The 11,075-nt window shown below is 37.3% G+C and overlaps 2 protein-coding genes across 2 annotated transcripts; one reads left to right on the forward strand and one right to left on the reverse strand.

Annotated features, from left to right (window-relative positions):
- Positions 1 to 790: 790 nt before the first annotated feature.
- Positions 791 to 3,653, reverse strand: im:7136021 (uncharacterized). The gene is made up of 4 exons (XM_058749332.1): positions 2,705 to 3,653; positions 2,402 to 2,608; positions 1,382 to 1,598; positions 791 to 1,266 (listed from the first exon to the last, which is right to left on the reverse strand). The coding sequence occupies exons 1-4, from the start codon at positions 3,354 to 3,356 to the stop codon at positions 1,062 to 1,064; spliced, it is 1,281 nt and encodes a 426-aa protein (XP_058605315.1). The 5' UTR covers positions 3,357 to 3,653; the 3' UTR covers positions 791 to 1,061.
- A 518-nt stretch (positions 3,654 to 4,171) lies between these two features.
- On the forward strand, positions 4,172 to 11,015 carry mis18bp1 (MIS18 binding protein 1). Its single transcript, XM_058748935.1, has 18 exons — positions 4,172 to 4,303; positions 4,690 to 5,350; positions 5,429 to 5,527; positions 5,642 to 5,743; positions 5,937 to 6,208; positions 6,359 to 6,432; positions 6,609 to 6,730; positions 6,812 to 6,902; positions 6,994 to 7,100; positions 7,293 to 7,459; positions 7,588 to 7,663; positions 7,745 to 9,014; positions 9,235 to 9,401; positions 9,520 to 9,659; positions 9,803 to 9,945; positions 10,100 to 10,178; positions 10,286 to 10,337; positions 10,454 to 11,015. The coding sequence occupies exons 2-18, from the start codon at positions 4,759 to 4,761 to the stop codon at positions 10,558 to 10,560; spliced, it is 3,660 nt and encodes a 1,219-aa protein (XP_058604918.1). The 5' UTR covers positions 4,172 to 4,303; positions 4,690 to 4,758; the 3' UTR covers positions 10,561 to 11,015.
- The last annotated feature ends 60 nt before the right edge of the window (positions 11,016 to 11,075 follow it).

Below are 11,075 nucleotides of genomic sequence, written 5' to 3' on the forward strand. Positions count from 1 at the left end.
ATGCTCCATCCTCAGCTAATGGAAGATTTCTCAGAGCTTCAATACGCCATAAAACTTCTCGGAAGCTCTTACAACTGTGTAACCTTGAGTGGGATTAAAACATCCAAACATTCACCCTTCAGTATTATATATGCAATGATGGATCAGCTTCACTTCAGCTAATTGCTAGCACAATTGCTTCTAATTATAATAATGCCTCATCAGTTTAACTGGGCCTTGATTAGTAAAACCTGATGGAAAGCCTTTAAAATTAATTTTCATACCATAAATTCTCAAACATCTAAATTGGAAAATGAAGTGTCCAATCATGATTGTTTCATCTGCAATTATGGAACTATAAAAACTGAATATGGTAATCCTGTTTATAAGGATGTGAACCCATGACCTTCTAAGTGTGCTTATGGTAAACATTTACCCACTTTGTCATGTATATATTTGTCTTTCATAGAACTAATAAATGTGTGGAATGTTTGATTCACAATGTTTAATTAATAACAGGCAGTTTGTATAATACATAGATATATATAAATACTTAACATTAATGCAGAATATCACATTATATGTTGTACTTCCAAAGTAAAAATATCTGGAAAAAATATATTTACATTTATACATGCATATATTCATGTTTATTTATGCAACATATTTATTTCTAAATATAGTTTGTGTATTATAGTTTCTGGAAGGATGCATAAGGAGGTAAGTATATAGATTTTTTTTTTTTATATATACTCAAGTGTGAATAGATTGCCACCTAGTGGAGGTGTTTGGATGTTATGGATGGAAAATAACACTTTGACTAGTCTTTTTCTATTTCATTAATTTATTGGAAAATATATTTACAAAAAGACCATGAGTGAATATACCATTTTAACTATATAGCACTTTATAAAGAGTTAAGCAAATACTGATGGCGTGAAATATCATTGGCACAATGTATTAAAGGTATTTCCATTTTCCATATTCAGTTGAATGTTGCTCTGGGGTTGGTTAAAAAGACACCTGTGTGTAAGGCATGACAATGTGTTTCCAAATGTAGCCAAATATAAACATGAAGTTTATCAATAAAAGCCACAAGAACAAGTGGTTTGGTCCTTTGAATTGGAATGAAGCACATGGATTCTATATTTTGTTTGGACGTGAAGTTTTTGAGTCAGATTGAGGACTGTAGGACTGGGGCCTTTGGGTGCATCCAAAATCACTAACTGCTTGAGTCGAGGCAGATGCTGAAGTCGAAGAAACACTGATTCTGGAACATTATGGTGTCTGAAAGAGAGAAGTTGATTAGAATGAAGGTAACCGAGGTCAGACACGCATACAAAGCAGAATGTTTACTCATTCTGACATAATATATTTGTAATTCATGACAAATAACTCTCACCTCACTTTCAGGATTTGCAGCTTTGGGAAAATCTGGGGCATTTCTGTGATTACATCACAGATGTCATGACAACACAAGTCCAAATGGAGGTGAAGGAGATCTGGCACCTGCTCTCCCATGATCCTGACAGACTCCAGCTCTGCCTTCACTCCCATGAGAGACAACCGCTGCACAGTCCTGGGAATCGATTCAGCATAGACTTTGAGCGGGTATCCTACTAGAAAATACAAAAATGAGGGATTCATTGCCTAAAAATCTGTTCTGAATTGAAGAGTCTCAGGCTGATGATACACAGGGCAACTTTTTTTTTCTAATAAAGAAATATTGCTTGGGCACTTTCCCACTGAAATGGGTAACAAATGTCTATCTCGATATTTTAGATGGGTTGTGGTCCCTGTGTCTCACCTGGTTGCCCACTGAAGGCAACATTTCCCAAAGTTGCCCAGTGTATCATCAACCTTATCTTCCTTAACATGCTTGTCTTAATCATCCAAACATTCTGAAACAGAAACTAGGGATGTCAACAGAATAAAATCAATGGTGAAACTTAACAACATTGTTAAGTGTGTTTGTTAACAACATTAGCTAACATGAAATAACAGTAAAAAAAAAAATACTCTAAAAAAAGCATTTTGTTATTCTCATTAGTTCATTTTAACATTTAAAATTACATCTGTTAATGTTATAAATACTTAAGATAATAAATATAACAAATTTATTGCTCATTGTTAGTTAATATTAATGCATTAATTTGCATTAACTAATAACCTTATTGTAAAGTGCTACTCTAACACTGAAATAACAAAAAAATTATTTAATACAATCATCAATTTTGTGAGACTGCTATTAAATATTTTTGAATAATAATAATCATCATTATTTTGTGGGTCTCAAGTATGGAATATGTTTTGTTGGTATTTTAATCATTACATTAATTTATCTTATGGCATATTTACTGATGTTCTCCGGTTGAAGCCCCTTTCCAGACTTTACCAAGGCTACTATGAATTTCATACTTACAAGAAATGTTGAGCTCTGAAAGTACATTGAGCCCTTGCAGCCATGTTGTGAGACAGCAGAAGTTTGGTTCTTCAAGCCATTGTTTGTAATGCACTGTCAGTTTGGTCAGGGAGGACAGACCGTTAAAGGCAACAGGGGAGAGGCAGGGGTCTTCATAGTTCAGCAGCTCCAGGCTGCTCAGGCCAAACTCTGCATCCGGAGTCACTCCTGTGTGAAAGACAAGATGGGGATGGATGGGCGATTGACTCCACAAAGTGAAAATCCTTTCTTCGCCTTATTTTTCTTTCCTCGAAGCATACATACCTGGATGTCCGTGTGCTTTAGTTGGACAAAAATAATCATCAGGCAGCATCCCATACTTTGGCCCCAATCTCAAGGAAAGGTGTTTTAAGTTGGGCAGACGCCCCAACATGCCATGAAGAGCAGTTTTGTGGATAGGATTTTTATCTTCATGGTACTTCAGTGTGGTAAGATTGACAAGTTGCGAAATTGCAGCACTTATCTCCGATATCGAGGCTCTCTTGACCTCACACAAGCAGAGATGAGTCAGTTGTCTCAAAGATAAAAGTGAGCTGGTCAGACTCCGACAGCAACACTGACGGATGACAAGCCTCTGGAGGTGTTTTAAAGCCCCCAGTGTCACCAGAGCTGTGCCATCGCTGCACTGAACCAGAGTTACTGAACCGATCCACGGCAGCCAAGCCACTGTTTGTTGCAAGACTTTTGCTGTTGCCTTCTGAACAACAATAGACTTGATTTTCCTTTGACAAAGAGTTTTCCAGAAATGTGAGTCGTAGAGCTTTTGGAGGACGATAACGCTGTCTTTCCACAAGGACCAGTGGTCGATCAGTCTCTTAAAGTACGTGCAGCTTAAACGAACATTTAATTTGTCTCGATCAGAGAGAAATCCAAACACGTGGATCCACATTTCTTCCGGTAGTTGAATCTTGGACATCGTCTCCTTTTGACAAACGACGAAATGTTAACTGCACACGTATTTCCTAACATTTTAACTTCATTCTTATGCACAACTCGTTTGGTATTCTCTCCAAATTCATTTTTCCGACACTCGTGCAAAATACAAACTGCAGTAGCGAAGCGTGCACGAGTCGTTCTTTTGAGTCGGATCTTTTCAAGGAATCAATTGAACCGGTTCACAAACCCGTTCTGAAAGATTTCTTTGAAAGCTTGAATGTTGGAAGAAAAATTGTTACTACTGTAGAAGTAGACATGTTCATATCCGAAATATGATTAAAGAGGTGTCTTTTAACTTCTCCAACATGTGCATATATACAGAATTGTTTAAAGTAAATTCAAACTGATACCTTGAAACTTTATGCCATTGCACTAACTCCGCTGTTAGTTTTTATTACTTTATTGCTATGTGACCGTAGCCTTTTTCTTTCTTTTTTTTTTTTTTTATATTTAGAACTATTATGTTTTTATTATTATTATTATTATTATTTTACAGAGTTGCATTTAACAAATAGCATTTATTAAAACAAGCAAATATTTTGGGAAAGAGTTGTGAATTAATTTTAATATTGTTTAAAACAAATGCAAATTATATTGAAGTTCTAAATGACTTTGTGTCATGGCTGAGGCTGGGACTTAACTGGGTAACATGGAATTACAATAAACGACACAATTATTAAATCCTAATCGGTATAATAAACTGCAATATGTTACTCTATGCCTTTTTTTTTTTTTTTTTTTTTGAGGTCAAATAATCGCAGAACTGGTTTTAAAACAATTATTTGAAACGAACTGTCCGAAAGAACCGAGTCACTGAAATGAACCACTCACTTCCTAGTAGAGTTATTGACGGAAGTGACGCAAGTCCTTACGCGACGCGAGCAGTTAGCCGCGCTTTATCCGGGAAAATTCAAACAAGTTTACATGGTAAGCGAGTCGTTTTTTTGTAATCGTAGGCCCTAAAGTCACTTAAACAACTATATATTAAGTTGAAACTTTGTTTCACTCACTGATATGTAATCGATCATTTTACACGGGGTTTGTCGACGGTTAAGTGTGCACGGGGTTACTTTCCTTTTAACTCTAACGTTAGTAATTTACAGCTAGACTACGTTAACTGAATTTAGACAAGTGTTTATGGTTTAAATCGATTAAGATATTTATTTTATTACTGATGTTGCGTGTCAGCGAAAGCTATATATATATATATATATATATATATAAAGCGCCTAATTTGATAGATTAAAGACGAATCAATCTCCACTTTTTAGCTTCTTTTGTTAATTAGATTTTTTCCCCTTTGCATATTATAGGATTTTTGATGAGAACATGGAGCACTGTGGGGCTGTAAACATTTAGTCTGTCTTTCCTCTAATACAATAATGTATCATCCACTACAAGACTATTTAATTGCTCCTGAAGCCCCTAAGCCTGGTGACATGATCACACCAGTCAAAATCATACCTAAAGCAGCTCACGGTTGGACAGCTGGGTCAGGCAGAAAGAGTTCAATCCGAGATGAGTTGGTGATGAACTCCACTGCAAAGAATGCTGAAGAAAATAGCCCAGATATCCCCTGTGAGATCAGCAGCATCAATGCCACGGTGGAGGTCGCCCTTCAAGACAAAGCTGACCTGATGCTGAAGAGATGCACTGAGACGCCGGCAAAGATTTTTGCAAGAATGAAGGCAAAAGTTCAGAGACAAAACTCTGCAGGGCATGGGACAGCCTCTGATCATGTTGGAACTCAAGAGATGTGTGGCGTTATCCCCTCGACCCCTGTAACCCAGTACTCACGAAAGAGTAACACAGACCAGGAGACATATGTGTTAGCCCTCTCTCCTCCTCAGTCACTGAGAGGAGATGCACAGGCTGGAGGAATAGATTTACCACAAGATAGTAATTCCATCAATCTTCATAAAGTGCCTGGAAGACAACATGAAACCTTTAATATGGAGGAAGAGTCATTTATTGGTGAGTTCCCCTTTTTTCCCCAGATGTCATACATGCTTCTAGAAATGAATTCTACTAATTTCACTTTTCTTTCTCTAGAGCCTTATGTTTTACTTGAGAACATGCCTAGGGAGATGTTATCAGAGATGAAAGCAAGGCAAAAGCAAATGCCAGAGGATCTTTCTAAAAGAAACAGACGTATGATTTTAATGTTTTATTTTAGTAATTGCTGTTGTTTGACATTTTAGGACAGTTGTATTCGGTGCAACCTGATTCATTTATAAAAAATCTGTTTGTATTTGGTTACACAAGAGCCTTGTGTGCTGTTGGACAAGGTGGTTCCTGATGAGACATTAGCCCAGCTACCACGGAAACCCATCGCTTATGTCAGCAGTTCAAAGGACAGGAATAGAGGTATGATGTTAATTTTTACCCTGTGTTACTCACAAAATTATAATTCTTCTTCTGTCACCAAGGCAAATTCTTTGTGTGGGAAAAGATATTTGGCAATAAGTATTATTCTGAGTTTTACCAAAAATTGGTTTACTGTGTTCTAAATAATAAAGCACTGATCATAACACATTAGCTCTGTGTAATTTGATTGCAGGTGGTGTTGTTTTTGGTGAGAGGAGCATTTCCGTAGAAACGGAGAATGAAGAAGACCTCCAAATAGACACGTCCAGTAGTCCTGAGTCTGATGCGTTTGGCCAGTCAGAGTGCACAGAAGTGGTCTCTGGACTCCCTCAGCCCCCTCATAATCTTCTGGATGATCCTCTACTGCAGCTCTCTCCTCGGGTGTTGATCCCAAGAAAGAAAGTGTCTGTGTTTCAGTCAAAACAAGCTAGACAAGCAGACGTTTCTCTAGATGAGGAAACCAATGTAAGTTTAAAAAACAACAGCATTCGTTTCTTAATGTTTTTTAAAATCATTGACAAAACTAAATGCAAAAACATGATTTGGTGATTTTATATTTTGTAACTGTGATCTGTATTACAGCATTTGTAGTTAGTACATTGTTTTGTCTGGTAGGTGAGAGGGATTCATTTAAGAGACTGGGTTTTGAAAATGCTCAACGAAAACCTTGTGGTTGATGGTATTCGCATGTAAGATATTTGCTTCCTACCCCTATTTTCTTGTATACCTTAAAGACTTGTCATAGTGTCTGCACTACATTATAGAGTAAAGTAAAATGTATTATATTACAGCATTATGCCTTTTCATTAATCTTCTGTGAAGCTGTTTTATGTAGCTCTAAAATGGTTTTGCTTGATACATACAGAGATACTATGATACCTTGGCACAGCAGTTTTATCTTTGAAAGAATCACAAGTAATGTTCTCAAGACATCATCTGGCAGAACCTACGTCCTCATTGGGAAAATGGCCAAACATCCTAATTCATGTAAGATAATGCTTTTTGAATCAGGTTTCACTACTTGGATTGTGTTTATTTCATTTGACAGTTTTGTTTCCTCCCTTACAGCACTTCCATCATGGTTTTTGAAGAAATTTCTCTTTGGTTTTCCAAAAATGTGGAAGGAGTACCTGGATCAGTTGTTGAGTTGTCATACGGGGTAAGTTGCCTTAATTATGTGTTTGTTATTTATCAAATTATAAAAAGAAATTCTACATTCCATTAAATGATTTTGCCGCCTCTTGTTTTAGACCACAAAAAAATCAGGATGACAGTGTGAAACCTTCCAAAACTAAAAATCAACTGGCCTCTAAAAACTCAACATCCAAACATTCCAAAATTCAGAGTGTTGTAACTTGTGAGTATAACATTAACTGTGACATTTAAATCAGTTAGAAAATTCACAAATCTGTCTGAATGATTGGTTACAGAATCAGTCATAATTATTTGATTAATTTAATATCTAGTTGTTTATCATATTTTGAACTCTGTTCATCCCCATAGGTTTGAAACGGTCACAATAATATATTGAATTTTGTTTGTGTTACAGCTCCCATTACTCCCACTGACAGCATTCAGCAGGGCAGTGCAAAAGTTTCCCGCAGCGGCCGACTCATCAAACCTCCACTGGAATACTGGAAAGGAGGGAGGATTGTTATGGACTGTGACATGAATGTCACTGTCCATGAGGACTACTCTACCTCAGTGCTGTCAACGGTACTCTTCTTATTTCATTCAGCACTGCAAACAATGTCTTTGATCTCTAGTGGCATTTATGGGGACTTTTTATATTGTTATGGAGCAGGTGGGCCATTTCTAAAATTTAATGTTCTTTTTCTTTCCAGCCAAAGAGGCCAGTAACAATAGCAACATCACAAATCACAGAGGAACAATCATCCAGGCCTGAAACTCAGGGAAGAGGTGTGCATTGATAACGTACATTTGTTTTAAAGTGTGTTTGTTTTTCATTGCAAATTTTCTTATTTACTTGTTTTACAAAAGGGAGGCGTAAAGCATCTAGCAGTGAAGATGAATTGTCAGTGCCAATGAGGAGGATCAAACAGCATTCCAAACCCCAAAGAAAGGCCCAGAGCAATCCACCTCCAATTGAGTGCACAACACTGAATAAACCTCCAAGAGCTCAGAAAGTACCCCTGGTTATGGCCCTCAGCTCTAACTTGGGTCATGGTGTGAAACAAAAAGCTAGTCGACCTCAAAGAGCCTCTCTAAGAAAGCAACAGTCAGGAGGAGAGGAAAACGCAATGGGTTCAGAGTCAGAAATGATGGAGAACACAAAGGTTGAATCAGTGAATGGTCATTTCTCACCTAGGGATGGATCAGTGTCATATGATGAGCAGGAAACACGCTTTGAGAATCATCCGAAGACAAAGCACAATAATAGGTCTTCCCAAAAACAAATTCAGGATGAACCACAATCCATGCCACACGACAGCAGTTCCTTACGCCGAAGCGCTCGGATATACTCCAAAGCCCAGTACTCTACTGACTCAAACAGCTCATTTGCATCTCCAGACCCTCCAAAAAGGCAAAGAGGAAAAGGGTCCACAGACCATAAACAGCTAACAAAACCTGATAAGACTGAGACCTCTTTGTTGAAAAACTCTACCAGTCATAAGGAACAAAATGAACAGGATTCAGTGAGAGTTTTACGTAGACCAAAAACGACCTCTCTGAGAAATTCAGATGTTTTGGTAGGAGATTCTATTGATTTTCCCACAGATGATGATGATGAAGAGAGAAGGCGACACAAGAAGCCTGCAGACTGCAAACAGCTAACAAAACCTGATAAGGCTGAGACCTCTGTGGTGCAAGACTCTACCAGTCATAAGGAACAAAATGAACAGGACTCAGTGAGACGTTCACGTAGACCAAAAAAGATCTTGCAGAGAAACTCTGATGATGTTTTGGTAGGAGATTCTATTGATTTTCCCACAGATGATGAAGAGAGAAGGCGACACGACAAGAAGCCTGCACGTACGTTATTGTTGAAGAGGACCAGACAAAGGAAAGCTAAATCTGAATTTAAAACAAATGGACACCTTGCGTCCTCAGAGGACATGCATTCTGAGCACTCAGAGGATGAGGAAAGTGTTCAACGTGCTGTTTCAAATAACAGAAGATCAAACAAATCTGAAACGGGAAAAGCAAACACTAGAAGCAAAAAGCCACAAACAGAAAACCGCCATATGAATGAACAAGATGAGCTATTGAATGGAAAATGGACTGAAGAAGAGCTACAAAAACTACACGAGTAAGCTTTAATCTTGAATGCCATTTTATTATTAAAAAAATGTCATATATATATATATATATATGAAAACCCTTTTTTTTTTTTTTTAGATTTAACTTTTCTTTTTTGTTTTTACAGTTGTTGAAAGAAATTCTGGCCATTATTTTACAAATTCACATCATTGCTTTGGATGTATGAAATGTAGACAGATCATGATAGTACTGTGAATCTCTCTGGACAGGGCTGTCAAGTCATTGCCCAAGCACAAGAGTGGTTACTGGGCAAACGTTGCGTATATTGTCGGCACTCGTTCGGCTGAAGAGTGTCAGGAACAGTATAATTCCAATCAGAAGACCAACAAAAGACCCAGAAAAAGAGCTCAGAAAGCAGCAGCAACCGAGGAGCCAGGTATCATTTGAAGGGTTATGACAGTTTTTACAGATTGTGAGTTTTCAAATGCAAATTCATGCATTTGAAAATGAAAAAAAACAACAAGGTCTTGTCTTGTTTTGTTTTTTTCTCACAGGAAAAGAAATAGTTGAAATAACTGCTAAAGCTGGAACACTTAAAAGGAGACAGCAGATGAGGCATTTCTTGGACCACATGCCCAAAGATGACCATGATGACGTGTTTGCCAACTCACCAATGCACAATAAACAAATCAAGGTGCTTTACTGTTGATTGATTTGGACATACACTGAACTAGATTCTTCATGAACTGCACATACAGACCCGATGAAGCCCCGTCTGAATGATACCATGTCTTGTCTATACCCTAAGAAAATCTAACTTGACGTTGTCTTTTGAAGTTGCCTGTATTCGCTGCAAATGGAGATGATAAAGATTTCAGCCTGCTTCAGAATCCTCAGACGCCAAGTTCTAGCATTTCTACTGCTGCTAAAACCCCTCAGTGTCTGCACATCAGCCCAGGAATGCTGGGATCCATCAACAAGTACGCTTTCATCTCGACTGCCAAAGCTATATTTAGTGGGCGGATGCTGAGTGCACTCATCAGGCTTATTGCCTCATTTTAGAAGTTTTTCAAAAATGCAGATGTCCAATTTGGGTTTTTGTATAAACCATTAATTTTTTTTGTTTATTTTAAGGAATAACATGGACAAGTACATTTTTCATCTTCAGAAGAACCAGAAGGGACGGAAACGGGGCAAAAAGGCTGCCCCAATGGTAACAGTCTCAAAATCCTTATCTTCAATCTTGTTCCCATAAGCGATCCAACTGTTTTATTTTTTTTCTCCCTATTAATATGATGATGCAAAATTTTTCTTGTGCAGGACAAGCTTACACCAACTCCAGTAGTCAAGAAGACGCTAAAGAGATGTGTTGGTATGCACATTTTGATAACTCAAACATGCTAACTGTGCATGGAGTTGAAAAATATGTTGTTTATTAATGTTTCTCTTTTTTTTTTTTTTCGTTCATCACCCCTGTGTTTGTAACAGCTGAAGATGAAGACTTTGTGGTGTGGAACATGCTGTCAGATAAAGATATCCCATCCAGAGATGATGACAGTGACGAGGAGGATGATTATTTTATGGAGTACTGCTGAGTTTCACTAAATCAGCTAGTTTCAGTGCTGTTAATCACATTGTTTTACAATATTTTAGCTTCTACTTTTCCAGTTGTTTTTAAGTGCGTTTTGGTTGGTCAAACACCAGTGCTCATTAAATGTTTGCTAGCTCTAGCTTACAAAACATCTGAAATGAAGATTTGTAATTTGCCTTGTTTGGCCAGTTCTTCTACAATGCAGTGTTTATCAGTGAGTTGTATATATATTTTTTTAATTTGAAGTTCAAAATCTGCGGTGTTATACCATAATTCTAATGAAAAAGGATAAACTCGGCTCAGTAAAGAAATGCAAAAGAAACAAGTTCTAATCAATTCCTCTGGTGTGAAAGCAACAAGTTTAAAAATGCCACATTTTACATTCTTTTATTTGATTATATTGTAAATAAATATATAAGCAAATACAATGTATGAACAAATAAAACAGTTAAAACTTCATTTTTGTCCACCAGTTTTACTCAAGTATGCTGTGCTTACAGGAAAGCTCTGTCTGTCTTT

The sequence above is a fragment of the Onychostoma macrolepis genome, chromosome 17 (assembly GCF_012432095.1).
Source record: "Onychostoma macrolepis isolate SWU-2019 chromosome 17, ASM1243209v1, whole genome shotgun sequence".
Classification (NCBI taxonomy): domain Eukaryota; kingdom Metazoa; phylum Chordata; class Actinopteri; order Cypriniformes; family Cyprinidae; genus Onychostoma; species Onychostoma macrolepis.

Bases quoted from the DNA above. Each gene is read 5' to 3' on its own strand.
- im:7136021 (XM_058749332.1), bottom strand. From the start codon at position 3,356: ATGTCCAAGATTCAACTACCGGAAGAAATGTGGATCCACGTGTTTGGA. The intron at 1,599-2,401 runs GTAAGTATGAAA...TGTATTTTCTAG, and splicing joins TTCAGAGCTCAACATTTCTT to TAGGATACCCGCTCAAAGTC. The intron at 1,267-1,381 runs GTGAGAGTTATT...TCTCTCTTTCAG, and splicing joins CTGCAAATCCTGAAAGTGAG to ACACCATAATGTTCCAGAAT.
- mis18bp1 (XM_058748935.1), top strand. From the start codon at position 4,759: ATGTATCATCCACTACAAGACTATTTAATTGCTCCTGAAGCCCCTAAG. The intron at 6,433-6,608 runs GTAAGATATTTG...TGATACATACAG, and splicing joins GTGGTTGATGGTATTCGCAT to AGATACTATGATACCTTGGC. The intron at 9,402-9,519 runs GTATCATTTGAA...TTTTTCTCACAG, and splicing joins AGCAGCAACCGAGGAGCCAG to GAAAAGAAATAGTTGAAATA.